Source organism: Lipotes vexillifer, unplaced genomic scaffold (assembly GCF_000442215.2).
Source record: "Lipotes vexillifer unplaced genomic scaffold, Lipotes_vexillifer_v1.1 scaffold853, whole genome shotgun sequence".
In the NCBI taxonomy this organism is placed as follows: Eukaryota; Metazoa; Chordata; class Mammalia; order Artiodactyla; family Lipotidae; genus Lipotes; species Lipotes vexillifer.
Window position 1 is genome coordinate 473,774 of NW_006792734.1, and position 21,520 is coordinate 495,293.

General features: G+C 52.9%; 1 protein-coding gene across 1 annotated transcript in view; it reads right to left on the reverse strand.

Moving 5' to 3' along the window:
* Nucleotides 1-2,417: 2,417 nt before the first annotated feature.
* The window catches only part of XXYLT1 (xyloside xylosyltransferase 1), a 195,702-nt gene continuing 176,599 nt past the window's right edge, over nt 2,418-21,520 (reverse strand). The window contains exon 4 of the mRNA XM_007465848.1: nt 2,418-3,986. Coding sequence (XP_007465910.1) covers nt 3,590-3,986 — 397 coding nt within the window. The 3' untranslated portion in view covers nt 2,418-3,589. The remainder of the gene's footprint in view (nt 3,987-21,520) is intronic.

The window sequence follows — 21,520 nt, forward strand, 5'->3', positions numbered from 1 at the left end:
TAATTATTAAGAAAAAGAAATTGTTTTAAAGAAAATAAACGGACAGATAGATCCCTAGGACAAATGGTGGAAGCAAAGCTATACGGACAAAATGTCACACAGAAGCATACACATACACAGTCAGAAAAAGAGGAAAAAGGGGAAAAAATAATAAATCTTGCTCTCAAAGTCCACCTCCTCAATTTGGGATGAGTCGTTGTCTATTCATGTACTCCACAGATGCAGGGTACATCGAGTTGAATGTGGAGCTTTAATCCGCTGCCTCTGAGGCTGCTGGGAGAGATTTCCCTTTCTCTTCTTTGTTCTCAAAGCTTCCAGGGCTCAGTTTTGGATTTGGCCCTGCCTCTGAGTGTAGGTTGCCTGAGGGCGTCTGTTCTTCGTTGAGATAGGACGGGGTTAAAGGAGCCGCTGATTTGGGGGCTCTGGCTCACTCAGGCTGGGGGTAGGTAGGGGCACCGAGTGCGGGGCGAGCCTGCAGCGGTAGAGGTCGGCGTGACGTTGCACCAGCCTGAGGTGCGCCGTGCGTTCTCCCTGAGAAGTTGTCCCTGGATCCCGGGACCGTGGCAGTGGCGGGCTGCACAGGCTCTCTGGAAGGGGGTCTGGATAGTGACCTGTGCTCGCACACAGGCTTCTTGGTGGCAGCAGCAGTAGCCTTAGCGTCTCATGCCCGTCTCTGGGGTCCGTGATTTTAGCCGCAGCTTGCGCCCATCTCTGGAGCTCCTTTAAGCAGCGCTCTTAATCCCCTCTCCTCACGCACCAGGGAAGAAAAAGTCTCTTGCCTCTTCGGCAGGTCCAGACTTTTCCCCAGACTCCCTCCTGGCTAGCCGTGGTGCACTAACCCCCTGCAGGCTGTGTTCACGCCGCCAACCCCAGTCCTCTCCCTGCGCTCCGACTGACCGAAGCCTGAGCCTCAGCTCCCAGCCCCGCCCGCCCCGGCGGGTGAGCAGAGAAGCCTCTCAGGCTGGTAGGTGCCGGCACCGATTCTCTGTGCGGGAATCTCTCCGCTCTGCCCTCCGCACCCCTTTTGCTGCGCTCTCCTCCGCAGCTCTGATGCTTTCCCACTCTGCCACCCGCAGTCTCCGCCCGCGAAGGGGCTTCCTAGTGTGTGGAAACCTTTCCTCCTTCACACCTCCCTCCCACTGGTGCAGGTCCCATCCCTATTCTTTTGTCTCTTGTTTATTCTTTTTTCTTTTGCCCTACCCAGGTACGTGGGGGCTTTCTTGCCTTTTGGGAGGTCTGAGGTCTTCTGCCAGCGTTTAGTAGGTGTTCTGTAGGAGTTGTTCCACATGTAGATGTATTTCTGGTGTATCTGTGGGGAGGAAGGTGATCTCCGTGTCTTACTCTTCCGCCATCTTTGCCTCCTACCCAAAAATATGGTTTTTAATGCCTAAAGTATTCCATTATATGGCTATAACACACATTATTTATCCACTCCCCTATTCAGCATTTTGTTGCTCCCAATTTTTTTCTATTATAAAAAAGGCTGTGATAAACAGTGACTCTGTCCACATCTCTTATTTTATTACAATAAATTTTAGAATCTGAATTACTTAATGAGGTTTTCACAAGTATCAGTGATAGTGTGTCACTATCACACATAATACAATGCTTGCCACACAGCAGACATTCAATAATTGGTAGCAATTGGACTTACCTGGTGGCACAGTGGTTAAGAATCCACCTGCCAGTGCAGGGGACACGGGTTCCATCCCTGGTCCAGGAATGTCCCACATGCCACGGAGCAACTAAGCCCGTGCACCACAACTACTGAGGCTGTGCTCTAGATCCCACAAGCCACAACTACTGAAGCCCGTGCACCCAGAGCCCATGCTCCGCAACAAGAGAAGCCACTGCAATGAGAAGCCCACACACTGCAATGAACAGTAGCCCCTCACTCGCTGCAACCAGAGAAAGCCTGCATGCAGCCACAAGACCCAACACAGCAAATAAATTAATTAATTAATTAATTAAAATAAAATAAAATAAATAAGATTACCGGCTCTCAAAAACCACTAAAAAATAATAATAATTGGTAGCAATAAATAGGAAATCAAGTCCCTAAGAGGACAGACCTGTTCTGTCACAGCTGAGAGTTAGGAGAGACATGTGTTCCGTTTCATCAGGGGATGATGTAGGCGGACAGTTGGGGTAAGCAGATGAGAAGGGATGCGGTGGAGCGTTTTGCTCCCAGAATTAGACTGGCCTGTCAATACCTGAAATGAAATAATTCTCCATTTTGAGCCCAATATAACCTTCTCAGATGTGGTCCCCCTGAGGCCCCAGAGACCCACTGTGCGCACACTTATTAGCTTAATCACGTGGGGAGGGAGACTCTGAACGACATCGATCACACTCTTGATTCAGATCCTTCAGGTAGCCGGAAACTGTGATCAGAGAGCAAACAGCATAAATCATTGTGTTCTCAAAGATTATTTATTAGCTATTCTCACTCACGGTGGAAAAAAATAAAATAAATGAAATTGAAATAAAATAAGATGAAAATCCAATAACACTTCTTCCCCGAGGACCCCAGGTGGATTATACAAAATGGACCAATAGAGGCTTCGTGTTTGTAGCTCACTTACAGGAGAACTCATTAAAGCAGAAATCAAGTAATGACAGCCTAATTTCTTGTAAGGTATAGGGTCTGACCTAGTGCAATAAAGTCACATGGATTACTCTTCCAAATAAAGAGACTAGAATGCTTATAAGTCTAAGAGCAACACCCCTTCCAAGCTGCACGGTTACACTAGGGCACTGCTGGGCTCCTCTTTGGAATGAGTCTTCCCAATCCAGACAATTCCATCACCTGTCCTTGTGGGTGGCCAATCTCTTCTTTGATGGCAGATTTGATTTCAGAGCAGAGTCTGGTCACCTGGAGCTCGATCAGATGAATAAGGGATAATGAGGTTCTGTGATGCAGTTGGGAGGTAAATGCTGTGAAGGTTAAAATAATGAGACCAGTTTTCTTATGTGGGCCACAGGTGCTGCTGAGGGCCCTCCCCAAAGAGGTGGGATCTTTACATCTCCACCAGGCGCCATGAGCATCGTGAGACTAACCACCCAGCCTCCTAGGACGCGCGTGTGGAAGGCCAGCATTCCTTTGGATGCTTAAACTCTGGGCTGGTTGTTAAAACCCTGGCTCACGCATTTAGAGCTCACTGGGAGTTACGGCAGTACTGTTTGCTCTGTCTCGCCTGTCGATTTACAATAAGTTTATATTTGGTCTAAGAAAGCCCAGTTCTTAAAAGGATTTCCATTCTTTGGGGGCTGAAGGCAAGGGGCACCGTTTTGTTTTTCTTCCTCCTTTTCAAATGCTTGCTTCCTAGCCCACCGGAAGAGGTCTAGGTGTTTGTCCTTCATGACGCCTGGAGGCAGAGGGTCCAGAGCACCAGTGGGGGCAAAGGGTCCAGTCGTCATTGGATGGCTTCAGGACAGCGACACGTGCTGGGAGAGCTGCAGCACCTGATCACAAGGACGTCCTTGCAGTGTCTCTCTAGGAGTTCAGACACTGCCCCGGGCCTGTCTGAGAGGCGCCCCTCTCCTTCCCCAGATCCCGAGCCCAAGGCCATGGCAGGCGAGGAGGCGCCTAGGCCTCTGGGATAGGGGTGTTGCAGTTCCCATGGTAGATCCGGACATGGCCCTCACACCGGAAGTAGGCATCAAAGACGTCGCTGTAGCCGTGGTCCCTCCACCAGGTGCAAAGCTGCCGGTTCCAGGTACAGTCCAGCACGTGGAAGAGCTCGGGGTGCTCCATGCCGATCATGGTGAAGAAGTCCTGGTCCCCGAGGTGACCCCGGAAGTGGTACTTGTCGGCCAGCTGCTGCACCTGTGCTGGCTCCAGCAGGCGGCCGTACAGTGGGGACTGGCGCATGGCCTCCAGGTTAAGCAGCATCACCCCGCTGTTGAAGCCGGGGAGCCCCTCAGGGGGAGGGCCCCCGACCCGGGTGTTGGGGTTCTCATGACGGAACTGCCAGAATGTGTGCCTGGGAAGGGGAAAGAGAACAGATTTAGCCTGACGTGTGTGTGTGGGGGCGGGGGGAAGAGTCTGCCAGTCCTGTTCCTCTGGGTCCTCACAGCCAGCCAGGAGGGAGGTTCCATTTTCACTCGTTTTACAGCTACGAGGACTGAGACATTCTGAGGCTCAGAATCTATATCACACCGCCAGCAAGAGGCAGAGCCGGTCTGAGTCTCCCAAGTCCAAGCCTCACGTTCTTCCCACCACCCTGAGGATGACATCATCATCTCCATCAATCACATCTGTACAGACTTCGTGAGCACCAGGCACTACATCCTATGAGATGGGTGTTCTCAGAGGTAATATGTCACCTCACGCCTGAGGAAACTGCACAGAGAGGTTCAGAGACTTCCCCAAAGTCACACAATCAGCAAACAGCACATGCAAGGACTCAACCCAGGCATCCGGCTCCAGCATCCACTTCTGAGGTTAGTAACAATCTAGGTGGAACTTTCCACCCCCTTGTTTTTGTCTGTGATCTTGAAAAGGAGAGGAGAGAGAAAAGTTGGGAAACAGTTCTGAATGGTGATCAGGTAAAGACATAGGGAGCTAAACACAGGCTGAATCAAAATCATTTTTTGCTTCAGAACAAGTCTTATTCATTAAAACCCCATGCCTAGCATTTCTGAAACAGCTCAGGTCCACCCGTGGGTCAAGTGAAAGTGGCTATGGGACAGCCAAGTAGAATTATAGCAATTTTAGAGAGCAGGTCCACTCAATTTCAGTTTCTCTCTAGGCAGATTTAGAAATCTGCTCTAAGTCCACTGGATGTTAGAGCCAAGGGGCCCCTCCTAGGTCCTTTATGTTTCCATCTGGAGACAGGAAGTCAGATCCAGAAACCTCCCCGTGGGTGACAAGGTTAGAGCATGAGCCACACTGTTCTCTAGCCTCTTTAACAGCAAGTTCCTGCACAGAATGGGCACAGGAAGGGGCAAAGAGAGACCCAGGCTCCATTCCTGCAGAGATGCCGTCACAGCAGAGGGGCCTTCGACTTGGAGGAAGGAGGAAAGACGGAGGGCCCTCTGTCGTGGGCAAGGGCAGGAGTGGGCTGGGGCGTGTCCTGCATTAGGTTCCATCCCACCTGTTTTACCAGCTTTGCCTCTTCCCTAGAGTCCGTAGGATGGGGGATGCAGCATAGCAAAACCAGCTCTGCCCCGGGCCTGGAGATGCCACCCTCTGGCCTCCCACAGAGCAGCTTCCCGACCAACGACAGGGAGGAGCTGTGCAGTGAAGTGGGCAGTGCAGGGGAAAGAAAACCAGAGGCCTGAGCCGGGGTGGGCCATCCTGATGCATTTTCCAGTTCAACACATTTCTCCGGGTCTGGGAATAGAGAAAGCTTCCTTGAGGTCTCGCATATCACAAGGGGGCCGAGAGTTTGCTCCTGGCCAGGGTAAAGCATTCCATTTGGACATTCTTACAAGTGGAATACACAGGTTCATTGTCTGAATTTCACCATAATTGGAGTGTGAGTGGAACAGAGCTCTGGTGCCTACTTGGTGATAACAACCTTGGCAAAAATAAGCTTCCAAAGCAAACAGAGATGCTAGATCTTTCTAGCCACTAAAGCCTGCAGTGATGGGATCATAGCAGGGTTAGAATGCCGTTTGACAACTGTTAGTTCATTTTACCATATTTCTTCCAAATAGTTAATTTCAGGAACAGGTTGCAAACCAGCTAAAATTCTACCAAATAGACCTGGGCTACCACGGCATGGTAGAGGAGGGACCCTCAAACCAGGCGAGGTTTTTTTCTTTTTTCTTTTCTCACTATTCTAGTTGGAAATTTTATTACCCTGCTCTCAGTAACTGATAGAGCAACTAGACAAAGGATGTGGAAGATCTGAATAAAGCTATCAACCAGCTTGACCTAGTTGACATCTGTGGAACTCTCTACTCAACAAGAGCAGAACACACATTCTTTTCTCCTGCAAATGGAACATTCACCAAGATAGACCATACGCTGGAGGACAAAACAAGTCTCAGTACCTTGAAAAAAGTTAAAAATCATATAAAGAATGCTCCCTAAGCAAAATGGAACTGCACTTGAAATAAACTAGACAGATAGAGAAAATTTCCAAATATTTGGAAATTAAGCAACACCCCTTTAAAACAATCCACTGGCCGAAGAAGAAATCATAAGGAAAATCAAAGTATTGCAAATTGAATGAATAGTCATGTACACTTTCATTTTCAAAAGCAGGTGACCAGCTGTCCCATGTCGTGAGAAACTGTCCTAGTCTCAGGCAAACCAGGATGGTTGGTCATCCATTGAAATGTTTGGGTTTAGACTACAAGTTATGTGTCACCTTAGGTACAGGGCTTCTCTCTCCCGCTATCTTTTTTAAGGGGAGTGTTGTTCTATTGCCAAGGCACTGGATTCATTCTCCAGAGAGGAGAGACCTGGGGGAAAGGAGAAGATGGCAGCGGAGAGGCAGAGCCGGTGCTCGTGGAGCCCCTGGACACCTCATGCCCCATCAAGCCCACCGGTCCTTCTGTACTTCCCCCACGGTTCTGTCCTCCCCTCCCAGAGGACGGGCGGGGGAACGTGGCATGTGCTGGTGGTGTGGGCGCGGTGGTCACGTCTCTGAGGTCTCCCAGCACCGCCATCGCCTCTGCCTCCTCAGCACCTGGCACAGCAGCGCCTCAGGAACCATGAAGTGACGATAAGGACTGAGGAAAAGGTCAGTGCAGCTCAGGCTACGTTGCCTTTGATGTCATCTGGCACCAGGGGCAGGAAGAGGTCAGGACAGTTGCCGAGAAAAAAACCTGCTGCTTCTCTGAGCCCTGGATCCACCGCTGCCAGGTCTATTTTGGGGGAGAGGAACAGGGACCCACGAGAGGGTGCTCAGATGTTTGAGAAAGGTTCAGAAAGGTTTCGACCCTTGAGCAAGCTGGGAAGCACAGGGGCCATTGGCAGCCCCGGGACACCCTTACCAACCTCGGCAGGGAAGCTCCCCCAGATCTTCTTGTCTACACAAGAGTGACCTGGCACCGAACTTGCTGGGCTCCGGAGGGCAGGGCCAGAGGCAGAGAAGTAGGTGGAATCCTTCCAGGCAGAGACCATAACCTAGGTGGCTCTTTGGGAACATGCTGCCTAGGACCACTGCTTAATCAAGACATAAGAGGCATTTTATAACAAAGAGCCAGAAAGAACCAGGTCTGGTACATCAGTACATTATGATTTGTAAGGAGAAGCAAGGGAGGGAAAGAAAATTGGAAATGCAAGCTGCCTGGGTGTCTGAAGCAGAAACACAGCCTGAAAATGAACCAACGATTCTCTAAGTACAAAATTACTGCCGTTATTTAAAGTGTTCCTACTACCCCAAGATGCACCCAGAAAAACCGAGCGGCCGCTCAGGGGAATGGTGGGTTTCTCGGGCTTCCACAGCAGCTGGTTCTTGTGGAGGAGCTGTGCTAGCCTTGGGGTAGAGAGTGATAGAGGGACGTGGCAGGGATGAGAACTCACGTTAAGGGGCTCTGATCCCACGTGGAGTGGCCTAACGGGGCGGGGTCCCCACTTCCACAGCCGCGGCAGCACGTGCGGGCTGCAAAGCCCTCTTACAATTCTCTACCTCACTCCTGTCCCAGCAGTGCAGGGACATTGTTGCCTGCATTTTAACAGAGGGAACAGAGGCCCTCGGTTGGGAGGGGCAGGGCCCCGACTCGGATCCAGGGCCTCTGACCTCCGAGGTCCCTTTAATCTTTGACCACTTCAGATTCCACCACAGGCTAACGTTCCAAGGAGCAGCACTTGGATTTCAATATTATTTCTGACTTTGGTTGGCAGACCCCAAGGCCACGGGTGCTGGGGACCAGGCCATCAGGTGATGCAGCCGCTGCTGGCTTGGAGCGTGGTGGTCAGAGAGCACCCCAGACCCTTGCCTTCCTCACGGGGCCTGGGCTGACCATGTATATTCACAGGGCACTGCCAGTGGCATGTGCTGAGGCTGCAGGAAACGTCTGTATGAATGAAGGAATCCGATTCTGAGAGCTCCCGGAAGTTTCTCAGATTAACCTCCCTGGCCACAGCCCAGCCATGTGGTGCTGCCTAATTGTTTCATTTGGGCCTGTGTGGAGTCTTGTTCCCACCCCCATGGTCACCTGGAGACCCACACTAGAGGGGATAAGGTTTCTTCCCCCTTAGAAATAAACTTAACTGTAAAACGGGGCCTCGTGCAGATGGTCCGTTGTAAATACCGAGTCCTTCCAGAAGCTGACGAGGCTTGCTGGGAAAGCACAAGTGAGGAGCCTTCAAGCACATTCTTCTAGTTATGGGTGATGCATTTTCTAAATTTTTTATATCGAATACGTCCTAATTAATAATCATAAAAAGGACTATTAAAAGCTAGTGGACTAGTTCTAGTGAGGAAAACCCATCCTTACAGGAAGGGGTGTTTGTTTGAAGTATTATAGTTTTGAAACAGCAGAGCCATCTCCCCCCTCAGGTCTTTTCTCTGATGATCACTGCTAAGGTCACTCCAACAAGTCTCTCAACCGGAGGCCCTGGCTGAGAACCTAAAGCTCACGTTCTCCAGAAAAGGACTCACGTTGCCGTGAATCGTCCCTTCCTCCTCCCCGCACACCACCCCAAACCACAGACTCTTTTGCCTCCCTGTTTCTTCATGACTTTTTTCGCCTGGGTTGGCCTTTCTCAGCTCCTAAGGCTCAGTTTTCTACTTTCACTTCCAAGAGGGGAGAAGCAAAGATGGGAACACACACTGGGCCCGGGCAGTCTGCACAACACCCCTCAGGAAGGTTCTGGAAGCCTGTGCCGACTCAGGCTGAGTTCAAGCCATAGGTTCTCAGGCTGAGAAGGCCCTGTTGTAGGTCTGGGATTCACGAGGACGGCCTCACACGCGGCACATCTCACCATGGCTCACCCCTTGAGTGTGCCTCAGAGTCAAGGGCAAAGTCTCTAAGGAGCAAGGGAGGCCGGCCTCTACCCGGGGAAAGCTCGCCGTCTAATCAGCAAAGACTGGAATTCCCTCATGCCCGTGCTTGTGTACCAGCCCCAATCAGCTGTTGTTCGACTGTTTTCCAGTCGTCCGAGAGGAAAGGCCAGGATTGAAGAGCCATGCTCAGAGGCAGCCCAGCGTTCCACCCAGCCCCGGTCCTGCGAGGTGACAGGGGACAGTTCTAGGGGATGATTTCACAGCAGTGGCACTGTCTCTCCATCCTGCCTTGGGCTGAGGCTGAGGTTCTGCAGGACGGGCGCTGACCCTTCATTCTCTAGGGGAACCACTGTCTTGTGGTATCAAACTGGAGAGGGCGTGGACCGCGTGGGGCTGTGGGCCCCGCGAAGCTTTAAACTGCCTGTTGCCCTAGGGCATTTCTTACCACGAGAGTCACAGCTGACCCTTGTTAGGATCTCCTGCTGGCAAGGCCTGAAGCAGGGAGGTCTCTGACTCCGCTGGTCAGAGAGGGTAAGAAATGTTCCCAAAGTCACACAGGTTATCAGTGGTAGGACTGACCCGGGCCCCTCATCGGCACTGGTCAGTCAGCAGTGAGATGCCCAAAAGTCCACTCTCCCGTGTCTCCTAGTTCTTCATGAGATGAACAGGAACAACAGAGAGCACACTGAACTGAGAAGATCACTCAGATATTTAACAGACCCAACCCATAGAGAGGTGAGTGGAACATCCCTGCCCTCAGGATACAGGCAGCGCAGCAAGGAGCTGAGACCTGGGTGTGAACACATCAGCGGTGGTGGGGCTGGGGGGCTGCGCCTGGACCCTGGATGCCTGGGCTAGGGCCCAGCGGGGTGAGCCCCTGGGCCTCTCAGGGCCTTGGTTTGCTCAGCGATCACGTAGGGATGGGGATGAGACACCCCTTAGGGCCGTCCTGGACTCCAGGAGCAAACACATGCCAGCCCCTGCCCAGCGCCAGGCCCCTAGGAGTGGTCGTGGCTGTCACCATGGGCGCTCAGCCACCGAAGGCAGACGCCCTTCCTGCCCAGGCTCTTCTCAGGGTGTGGTGGTATCTCAGGGACCAGCCCTCGTCCACCAGCCAGGCATCTGCAGGTTTTTGTTTAGACACGGCTTCCTGCTCCAGGGAGTCTGGAATGACTGTCTGTCTCATTACCAAAGCAGCACCGGCTATGATCCGTCCACCTCTGTGGGACTCTAAAACCTGGCAGAGCACTGGAATCATGGAGTGTGAATACCCCTGCCGGCAAGGCTCTGACCTGCTGCAGGACAGCTCTCCGAACGCCCCCAGTCCTCCTTTGCTCTGGAGCCCTATGGGCGGCTTCAGTGGACCTGAGGCCTCCCCTGGCACAGCACCACCAGGGCGCCAGCCGCTCCCCCGTGCCCTCAGGAGGGGTGGGATGCCCCTCCCTAAAGCATCCATACCCATCCCTGGCCCTCCCGCCGTTCCCCAGCCCACCGGATGTCTCGGCTTTCCTCCCACACCTGCTGTCCTAGAGCTGTGAACAGGTAGGTGGGGCTGGGGAACCCATCACCACTCAATCTGACAAATGGCTCTAGAGCACTGAGGTGCTGGCACTGGGCTGGGCCCTGGAGGGCTGCATGGCAAGGAACTGGGAGAGGCACAAGGGACAGAGATGATGGAGGAAGAGGCATTGCAGGGTTCAGCCAGGCAGACGGAGCTCGGAGGGGCTTCAGGCCTAGGCTACTACAGGGGTGGCGGAGCCGCCAACAGCACGGCGGAGCTGGGAGGATGCAGAGGGGAGTGACCCCGTTCAGTCTCGAACAGATGCCCAGCAGGGAGCTGGACACAGTGTGTCACGAGCACAGTGCAAAGGAGGCAGGACAGATTTCTGGAGCGTGCTGACAGACACTTAGGGAATGGAGGATGAGGAGTGAGGACACAGGTAGGACCTCTGAGTAGCCGAGCCGCCTGTCCCCCACACTGACGCGGGCCATGGGGCCCCCTGAGGAGCTGCACTGACCTCCAGCTGGACCTGCAGGCCCACCGTGTGCACTTTAACCCCATATCCCCCAGCCCTGTGTCCCAGGTGCCCGAAGTGCCCCCAGCCTTCCTCCTTCATCCCTTCATTCCCATCCAATCCAGTGGGCCTCCAGGCCTTCTCTCCCCAGGTGCTGCCCTCCAAACCCTCTTACAGACAGCGACTGCCCATTCTCTGCCTCCCATTTGAACAAACACGGATCATGAGAGAATGACACCCCAGACGGCACTAAGTATCTCCAGCCCTCCCTCCCCAAGTAGAAACCAATCCTGCTGTCACTCCCCCAGACTGCAGGGATGCACGCTGCCTCCCCCGACACACCCTTCCAGAGCTGTCCCCCAACCATGCACCGCAGCCACACCATCAGTCTAGCTGCCTCCTCGCCTCCCTGCTCGTCACCTCTGCCCACCACCCATACCCTCTTCTCCTCTGCTCCATCCCTAGGGCACCCTCAATAATTTCAACAGCCGTGATAAGAGCTTCACCTTGGCCTCAGGGTTCCTCAAGCCCTAACTAACTGAGATAGCCACTTGGCTCCCCCTTCTGTGCACCTTGCCACCAGAAGGCGTACTCCTCCAGATTTAATGTGATTCTTATCAAATTACCCATGACTTTTTTTTTTCACAGAACTAGAACAAGCAATCCTAAAATTTATATGAAACCATAAAAGACCCAGAATTGCCAAAGCAATTCTGAGGGAAAAGAACAAAGCAGGAGGCATAAGACTCCCAGACTTCAGACAATACTACAAAGCTACAGTAATCAAAACAGCATGGCACTGGCACAGAAAACAGACATATGGATCAATGGAACAGAATAGAGAGCCCAGAAATAAACTCACACACCTACGGTCAGTTAATCTTCGACAAGGGTGGCAAGAATATACAATGGAAAAAAAAAAAAAACAGTCTCTTCAACGAGTAGTGTTGGGATAGTTGGACAGCCGGATGTAAATCAATGAAGTTAGAACACACCCTCACACCATACACAAAAATAAACTCAAAATGGCGTAAAGAATTATAAAACATGACACCATAAAACTCTTAGAACACAGGCAAAACATTCTCTGACATAATCATACCAATGTTTTCTTAGGTCAGTCTCCCAACGCAATAGAAATAAAAGCAAAAACAAACAAATGGGACCTAATCAAACTTACAAGCTTTTCTACAGAAAAGGAAACCATAAACAAAATGAAAAGAGAACCTATGGACTGGGAGAAAATATTTGCAAGCGATGAGACCAACAAGGGCTTAATTTCCAAAATATACAAACAGCTCATACAACTCAATAACAGAAAAACAAATAACCCAATCAAAAAATGGGCACAAGATCCAGAGAGACATTTCTCCAAAGAAGACGTACAGATGGCCAACAGGCACATGAAAAGATGCTCAACGTAGCTAATTATTAGATAAATGCAAATAAAAATAACAATGAGGTATCACCTCATACTGGTCAGAATGGCCATCATTAAAAAATCTACAAATAACAAATGCTAGAGGGTATGGAGAAAAGGGAACCCTCCCACACTGCTGGTGTGAATGTAAGTAGGTGCAGCCACTATGGAAAACAGTATGGAGGTTCCTCAAAAAACTAAAAATAGAGTTGCCATATGATCCAGCAATTCCACTCCTGGGTATACATCCAGACAAAACTATAATTCAAAAAGATACATGCACCTCTATGTTCACAGCAGTACTATTCACAACAGCCAAGACATGGAAACAACCTAAATGTCCATCAACAGATGAATGGATAAAGATGTGGTACATATATACAATAGAATACTACTTAGCCATAAAAAAGAATGAACTAATGCCATTTGCAGAAACAAGGGTGGACATAGAGATTATCATACTAAGTGAAGTCAGAAAGAGAAAGACAAATACCATATGATATCACATACGTGTGGAACCTAAAATATGACACAAACGAATTTATCTATGAAACAGAGACTCACAGACAGAGAGAACAGACTTCTTGTTGCCAAGGGGGAGGAGGAGATGGAGAGGGACTGGGAGCTTGGGATTCGCAAACGCAAACTATTATACATAGGATGGATAAAACAACAAGGTCCTACTGTATAGCACAGGGAACTATATTCAACTACTGTATAGCACAGGGAACTATTCAATACCCTGTGATAGACCATAATGGAAAAGAATATGAAAAAGAATGTATATATATGTATAACTGAATCATTTTGCTGTGCAGCAGAAATGAACACATCACTGTTTATCAACTAAATAAAATTAAAAAAAAAAAAAAAAAAAAGGCAGTCTCCTCCAGGGACAGGGAGCTGAGATAGATCCTCTCTGACCACATCCCCATGGAAGCTGCCAGTCGGCCCCTTGGGAGTCTCTGGGGCCCACCTCTCCTTATTTTCCAGATTGTCAGTCTTTCCTGGCTCCCCTGGTTTCCCCCCCGCCCCGGCAGTCTAAACTGCCCCCCAGCACCTCACCACATGCCTGGAATGTGACGGTGTTGAAAGCCGTAGAGAATGAAGGCCTACAAATGCTGCAGGAGGTGCCCGAGACCTTTGAGAGGTGAGTGATGGAGCCTAAGAGGCCAGACACTTGGCCCCGGGGACACAAGAGCAGGGGGAGCAGAGGCAGGGCAGGCAGATACACTGGCAGCAAAGAGAGGGCAGAGGGAAACGTATTTACAGAGAGGGAAGCGAAGCCACATGCCAAGGGAAAGGGATGCATGTGCCAGACTGAAGAGAAAGGAAACAGGATGAATGGCAGGGTGGCGCTCTGAGGAACAATAATCATGATAATGGCTAATATTTAGTGAGTACTGTGTGCCAGGCCATTTTAAGTTCTCATTTAACGTTTGTAACAAACCCATGAGATAAGAACTGTTATCTCCATTTTATAGATAAGTGTGATAGGAAGATATAAAACATTTGCCCAAGGTCAGAGGAGCCAGGCAGAAGAGTTTACCAAGAAGAGGAAAATCCTGGGACGCATCTGAGCCTGAAGGAGGGACAGAAGTAAGAAGGTGCAGTGGCTCTGAGGTGGGAGCAAGGGGTATTTTAAAAGCTCATTTTTGGTCAACTCTAAATCCTGGGAAGGTAAGAGGTGAAGTCATCTCTGGAGATAGAGGAGCTGGGGTACAAGAAGGGCCTGAGAAAGAGAAATCGTCTATGAGGGCCCCTCGGAAATGCAATAAGGAATCAATAAAAGATGAATGGAAGAATTTGCTGGAGTAGCGAGGGCGTGAGGAACCTCTGGATTGATAACCAGGGTATGCCTTATTCACCTTTATGGCCTGAGAGCCTAGCATGGGCATTTGATTCCCAGCACACCCGTGAGAACTGCTAAGTTTCAAATGAATGGATGGATGAATGGATTAAAGAATGAATGAACAAAAGAATAAGGGACTGTAAGGTCAGATAGCAGAAATTTAAAAGAGGAGAATGTTGATGAAGGTGGTGGAACAACAGTTCAGAAAGGCAGTTGGGAGACAGTACGCCCTGGACCCTGTGAGCTGGGGCCACGCGGGTCTTCCCCCCGGGGGAGCCAGGTCTCCTCCAGGGTGAGGACAGAGAAGGCAAGGGAGAAAAGGTGGTCCCATGAGCTCTAGAATCCACACCTGTGATGAGATGCGGGTGTGACAAAGGTGAGCCATGAAGAGCCGCAGATGGTAACCTGACCCAGTGGTGCCCACAACCCTGTGGACAGTGCCCTTCCCAGCGCTGGCTCTGGAAGAGCCCCTAGCTTCCAAGTAGCGGGGCTTGTACATCACTGCTAGGGAGCAGCTGAAATCTGGTGTGAGCCCTGGGACCAACCAGGAGACTGCAGGGCGTGCAGCCAGCAGGCTGCGCTGGTCACAACCCACGTGCAGGAGGCCCCAGCTCAGCTCCACAATCCTGCCCTTTCCCAGAAGTCGGGCTGAGGGAGGGACTTTCATCAGGGTGAAGACAAAGCCAGAGAGAGTCACCTTCAGAACTGGCTCACTGCTCCCAACAGCCCCGTGGCACTAGGGGACACGGGAGAGAAGTGCCCAGGACACATGCCGGGTGTTTTCCGGGGCAGTGAGCAGAGCGTAGGCGTGTGCAGTAAGGGTGATGGGGAGGACCACGGGTGGAATTTAATCTTGGGCCCGAATTAAGCTCACCACCAGTCCAGCCCGGTGTCCTTCACCCTGGTGTGGCTGAGCCGGGCACAAAGGCAACCGAGCTCCAGGAAAATGTGTTACTTCCCAAGCCCAGCAGCAGTCTGTGAGCTGTCCCACTTCATCTCAGCTGACCTCTGCCTGCCCCTGCTCGCCGTCCCACACACTGTGGCGTGGGTCTCGGTCACGGGTAAAACAAGTGATCGGCATGTTGACACAAACACTGGGGATCTCCTCTCACCTGTCAGGCACATGGCAAGGCACCGTGGGGGGACAGCGACGGGCCAGACACAGGCCCTGCCCCACGGGAGCCTATCACGGGCAACAGCACTTCTCAGATGTCACCAGGCCAGGGACTCACCTGGGATCTTGTTAAAATGCAGATTCTCATTCAGATGCTGCATTTCTGACAAGCTCCCAGGTAATGCTGATGCTGCTGGCCCGACGATCATACTCAGAGGGGAAAAAAGAGGTATTTTTAAAAATTTTATAAAGAAATGAAAACCACATGAGTAGCAGTGCTATTTTATCATGAAAATGGCCATGAAATAGGTGGCACGGCCACTTGCAAATTTTTATGCTAATAATATTTGCTGAGCCTTCTCATGTTGCACAGTCCTGGGGGGCCGCTGGGGAGATGCTTCCTGGAAGCAGGGCGCTTATGGTGCCAGGAGGGAGGGCCCAGGTATGCTGCCTTCCATCCCCAGGGATTAGCGGTCAGTCTGGGGTGGAGGGGGAGGCAGGTACGTAGTAGCTGTCCGCTGACTTGAAAAAAAGTGCCGGCGCGTGACGGGATTAAGAGGTTCTGAGGCAGACAGTCTACGTTCAAATCCTGGTGCTCTGCTCACTACCCTGCACAAGGTGCTAAAGTGCTTTGTGCTTCAGTCTTCCTGTATGGAAACAGGGTTGTTGTGAGGATTTTATGAGACAACGCAGGTAAGATAATCCCATCAGACGAGATGATGGAAGCCAAAAGACACACGTCACCTTCAGTGGGAAGCAGTGTGGATTCTCTGTGGCTCAGTTCCCACCCCTGCCCCACTGAGATGACCCCTGGGGTCTCTCTTCCAGTTTCCCCAGCACCAGAGGCCTCTGTCCTCATCAACTCCTCCTCACCCATATCCCTAAGTCTTCAGTAAATGTCTGTTCAAAGCCTGGTACAGACCAAGCGCCGCACCCGAAATAATGAGGAGGAAGAGGAGTTGCCCTCACTCGTGCAGCCCTTACTCAGCTTTACGTACATTCTCTCAATCCCTCACGACTACATCTATGGTCAGTACGGATGAGGAAATGAAGGCTCAGAGAGGTTAAGCAATGTGCTTATGGTCACACAGCCCTCCTGTGCGGCTAAGCCCAGAGGTGAGGCTGCGGGGCAGGAGGAGGTGCGCTCCCTGCTCAGTGCTGCGCTCCCAGAGGGGCCCATGAAGGTGTGGAGCCTACAGGGTGGGCTCTCAATCTCCTGTGCTCTCACCAAGTTCAGAGCTGGAGTGAGAAAGAACTCAGAGAATGGATTCTCAGGGGAGGTCTGGTTGGTGGAGCAGAAGACAGGATAGGGGATTCCACACACCAAGACTGGGGGTGGGGTCTGAATTTCGTCAGGCCAGTTCCAGCCGTGGAGCGGGCTATGTAAGGGTAGAAGGATAGCAGGAGTGAGCCAGCGTGCTCCCTGCCCCAGGTGCTCTTAGAGGCAGGAAGCCTGGTTTCAGTCGTGGCTCTGGCCCTGGAACCAAAATCCCGTGGGTGAAAAAACCTATAGAGGTCACCCAGGAACACAGAGAGTGGAAGCAACTTGCACAAGATCACCCAGCTGAGACGTAACAGCTCACATGCCCGGGCACCACAAAGCTCCTGAGGCCCCTCCCACACCAGCAAGATGGCAGCCTCGGCTTTTGTCTCATGCTTTTCCAGATTCTGACCAAGGAAAAACACACACTTTTTTAGGGTCATAGTACATCAGTTCTTTCCCTGAAAATACTTAGGTCAGCCCTTGCTGCCTGTTCTTCACTTGCCGTCATCTAGTCAGTTTAACCACCCAAGGATGATGCTCTCTGCAAACCCCCCACCCCTGCACACAATCCCAGGACCCCAACAGCCTTCGGAACCCAACCGCAGGGACCCATCCCAGGGGCCTAGAGTGTGCAGGGCACTGAGGACACAAAGGTGAATCACACAGAGACCTCTGTCCCGCAGGAACCATTTAGGATGGGACAAGTAGTCACCACACTGGGGACGGCTCACCTTGGCTCTGGGCAGGGAAGTCTCTCTGGCAATGCGGGAGGCGGGCATCCTGCCAGCCAAAGGAGCTCAGGGTAAGAAAGGGAGGCCACAGAAGCAGCCGCTCCCAAATTCTCTCAAAACAAACACTGAAACCCTCCAGAGTCCATGCTTCATCTGTGTGGCCGCAATGTCTTCATGTGGACAAAGGGCCATCCCCATGAGACTTAAATTATTCAAGCATTCTGAATCCTCCTGCATGAGGTCAAGTAGGCAAAGAAACTATTGTCACTTGGAAGTTCAGGCTGAGGACAAAAGGAGGCTCAGTGGGGTCCCTGCAGGATGGTTCGGAGAAGGGGTGTGTGCTCTGGAGAGAGAATATCTAGGTTTGCCCCCAAGGCTCCACCCCTTTCCAGCCTCTCTGCAAGGGACAGTGACTTGGGACCAGTGTCAGAGAGTCCCATCCCCAGCCCTGGCCCTGCAGTGAAGTCAGAGAGAAAGGGAGCAGGCGTTCACCTCCCTGTGCCCCTCACATCCCAAGAGCCCTGCCCTGCTTGTGGGCTGTGGTGGGCGTTTATGAGCCACCATCTGTGTATGGTGACAAGCTGACAGAGTCCAGGACGGATGAAGGAAGACCACCCCCATCCTGGGCTCATTCTGACCATTCCCCCAGCGGCTGGCCCGGTTTAGTTCATGCTCTTGGGCCCCTCAGAGCCTCGCCTTTGGGGGCGGTGATGGCACAACCAACGTGCTCAGCACAGGAAAGAGGCCCTGGATGGCGGGCTGGGCCAGCCTCCTCCTTCACCCCGGGGCTGGCCCGGAGGCAGCCATGCCTTCACCTCTGCCTTCTGTGCTGTGTGGGCCTCCTGCAGCTCCGTGGTGGCCCAGATGCAGAAAGACTCTGGGGCTCTTTAAGCCTCCCCTCACGCAAGGGCAGCATGGGGGCCGTGTGTGGGGCGGGGCGGGGCGGGGCGGCAGCATTAGAGGTCATCTGTAAAGAGCACACCTGAGCCACACAGGCCTGGCCTCCAGCCCACCCAAACACCCAGCTTGTTCCTGGCCTGCCAGCGTCCCCTCACGGCTGGCTGCCTTCCGTGCCCCGAAGCCCCGCAGCCTGGCACTCCACTGCGCTGTCTTTGCTGTTTTCTTTCTTTTAAAGAACGAAAGAAGAAGAAATTCCACAAAACAAGCTGTCCTCCTGACAGGCCAGCTCAGATCGCAGTTGACCTAGGCTGAATCAAACAGCAACATTACCAGGGGGTTATCAGAACCGTCTGGCTCAGAAAAGAAACAACTCCTCAAAGATGGCCTGGAATCTCGGCAGCTCCCTGTGCATGGGTTGCTGGGACTGAGGCCCCTCCCGGTCTCTAAACATGCCAGGGGGTCCAGCGGAGACGGCAGACCTGCAGTTCCATTCAACAAGCACAGGGATTCAGAGCAGGGGCTGTGGAGTCAGGCCTGGGCTGCAGTCTCAGGGCTGCCCCTTCGCAGAGGTAGGGCCTCCAGCCAGTTACTTAACTCTCTGAGTGTGGTCACCTGTAAACCTGAGAGAATGAGATCTCTTTGAGGCTTAAGGTGAAGTGCCAGGCGAGAGCCTGGCACATTTATTAATTGAAGAAATACTTACTGAAAACCTACTATGTGCTAGACACCATTCTAGGCCCTGGGATACAACAATAAACAGGAAAGACAACTATGATTCCTACCTTCGTGGAGCTTAGTGTCTGGGAAGGATGCAGACCAGCCAACAGGCGATCACAATTCTGGGTGATAAGAGACAGGATGGCACAGCAATGAGGAGTTTTAAGACCCCCAAAGAGAGGCTCCTCACCCAGTCTTGAGGGGTTCAAGGAAGCCTTCCTGGAGAAACTGGTATGTGAGCCCCAATGTGAAGACTCAGGTGGTGAAGAGCAGAGGTGGGCCACAGCGCACCTGGCCTGGGGAACTGAGTGCAGTCCAGCCCGGCTGGACATGAGATGGGCGGCGGGCATGGGCCAGACTAGGAAGGGTCCTGTGAGGAAGGTCAGGGAGGCTGACCTTGATGCCGAGGATAACAAAGGGTTAAAGCAAGGCAGCCTGTGTATGAGGAAGGTCACCGGCTGGGCGAGGGATGGCCTGGAGAAGGCAGGGCCAGAAGCAGCCAGACAGCTGGGGGCTGCCGCAGTGACCCAGGGGAGCATGGCGGTGGTGTCGGGGCAGGAGGGAAGCGGGGGATTCAGGAGATGGTCAGCAGGCGCGGGACAGGACCTGAGGACTGACGGGTGGATAGAGGGACTGAGGGAGGGTAGGAGCTCCGAGCCCGCGTTTCTGTCCTGAGCACTCTGGGCGTGGCATAAATGGCAACAGCTAGGTAACCATGATCACCGACTGGTGCAGGGACACGGGCCAGGTTATTGCCCTGTCTGGGCCTCGTTCTCCCGCCTGTACAGCAAGGAGATGCGCCCAGCTCAGACCTGTGTGTCTCTGGGCCACCCCCAACAACCGCCTGAGTGCCGGCACATGCTCACTCCTCCCGCCTTTGTGCATTTCTCCAAACACAGGACCAGGCCGGGAGGACGCAGACAGGGACAGCTGTGAGACGCTGGCCGGTGTGGCCCATTAAATGCCGACTTCTTTGCAGACGACGTAGAGCAAACCTGCCTTTCCCCTGCTCCTTCTGGACCACAGTCACCCTCACCTCGTCCAGGGCTGGTGAGCGTCCCCTGCTTCCCTGCCACATGGGGCCGATTTCCTAGGGAGATGTTCTCCCCTCCAATCTGGAAGCGTGCCCCTTAGCTGCCTCCTTGGATCTGATCTGCTCAAGTCTCTTCTCTATGCCTTCTAGATGGATCACCAGAATCTTGCCGAGCCTGGGGGACTCCCTCTAAAGGCAGAGAAGGATGGGAACTACCCTGGCCCTCTGTCCCCACCCAGCTCTCTACTCAGGTGCCCACAGGCACTCCTGGGGCTCCTGGAGCTGGAAGAGCACTGTGGAGAGGAACTGCAGCCCCACAGCACCCAGGGCCTGGGACTTCTCAGCTCTCCCTGCAGTGGAGGGCCGGGGCCTAGCCTGAACCAGAACCGCCAGCTGGATTTGAGTGCACATGAAGAGGGGAATTAAAAAAAGGCAGATCAAAACTGGCCTTAAAATTAGACGCTAGTCCAAGCCACTACCTGTGGAGAGTGATCAGAATCCCCTGCAACGACAGCAGGCTGCCGGACACCGCTCCTGGAGCCGTTCTTCTGGAATTCTCGGGCTGTTCAGGGGGCAGCTCTTCCTCCCCCAGGGCTCCTGGCCACCCTCTCCCTGGCTTTCTCCCCATGGCCGCTCAGGCTGCCCAGTTGCTGACCGAGGAAGATGCGTCCTGACTAGAACCACAGCCAGAAGAATCAGGTGCTTATTTTCACCCCTGCACCCCAGGGGGCCCTCATCCTGAAAATTCTGGTACTGCCAAGGGTCAGGGGGTTGCTGAGCTGCTCTGCTCTCCGCCCTGTGTGGAACCTGCAGGGCCGTCTTGCTGGGGAGGCCCCAAGTTCCCAACTAGTTCCCAGCCTGAGAAAAAGCAAGAAGAAACCTGAGCTGCGGGCACACCTTGGGAAGGAGGCAAAGAAGACAAGGAACGAACCCACGCAGCAGAGCCGGGCCAGGCCCCATGGAGCCCAGCGCCAGCACCCCGCCCACAGCTGCACCATACCACGGGTGGGCCTGCCTATTCAACACTCCCTTTCCCTGCCGGACCTCCTCCTTCCCCTCCCCAGAGCCGCCTGGCTTCTCGCCCAAGACCTAGACACCTGCCCACACGCACGGAGCCCACAGGGGCCCGACCAGATCTCCTGCCGTTCCTTCCGCCCAGACACACGTGCACAGGGCTGCTGACACAGGATGCTCCCCCTCCTCGCTCAGAGCCGGACTCCTCGTGGGATCTCAGGAAACTTCTACCAAACGAAGCCCTTCTAGCCTCTGCCCTCCTCCTCAGAGGCCGTCCAGGTGCAGATGTCTCACGGAGCTGGCTCCGAGTTGCCCGCCTCTCCCAGCAGCCCCAGTCTCCGGATGCCGGATTCTTCCCTCTTCACGCCGTCTGCTCGTCCACACGGGCAGGAACCGCGAGGCTGCACGGTCACGGGCCCCTCTTGCATGGGCTGGGCAGGTATTTGCTGATGCCGCTCTGAGCAGACAGTGCTGCCTCTCCTCCGTGGCACTCCCGTGTGACTCGGCTCAAGTCTACCCCTAGGAAGGTTTCCTCAGCTAAGTCCGCTCTT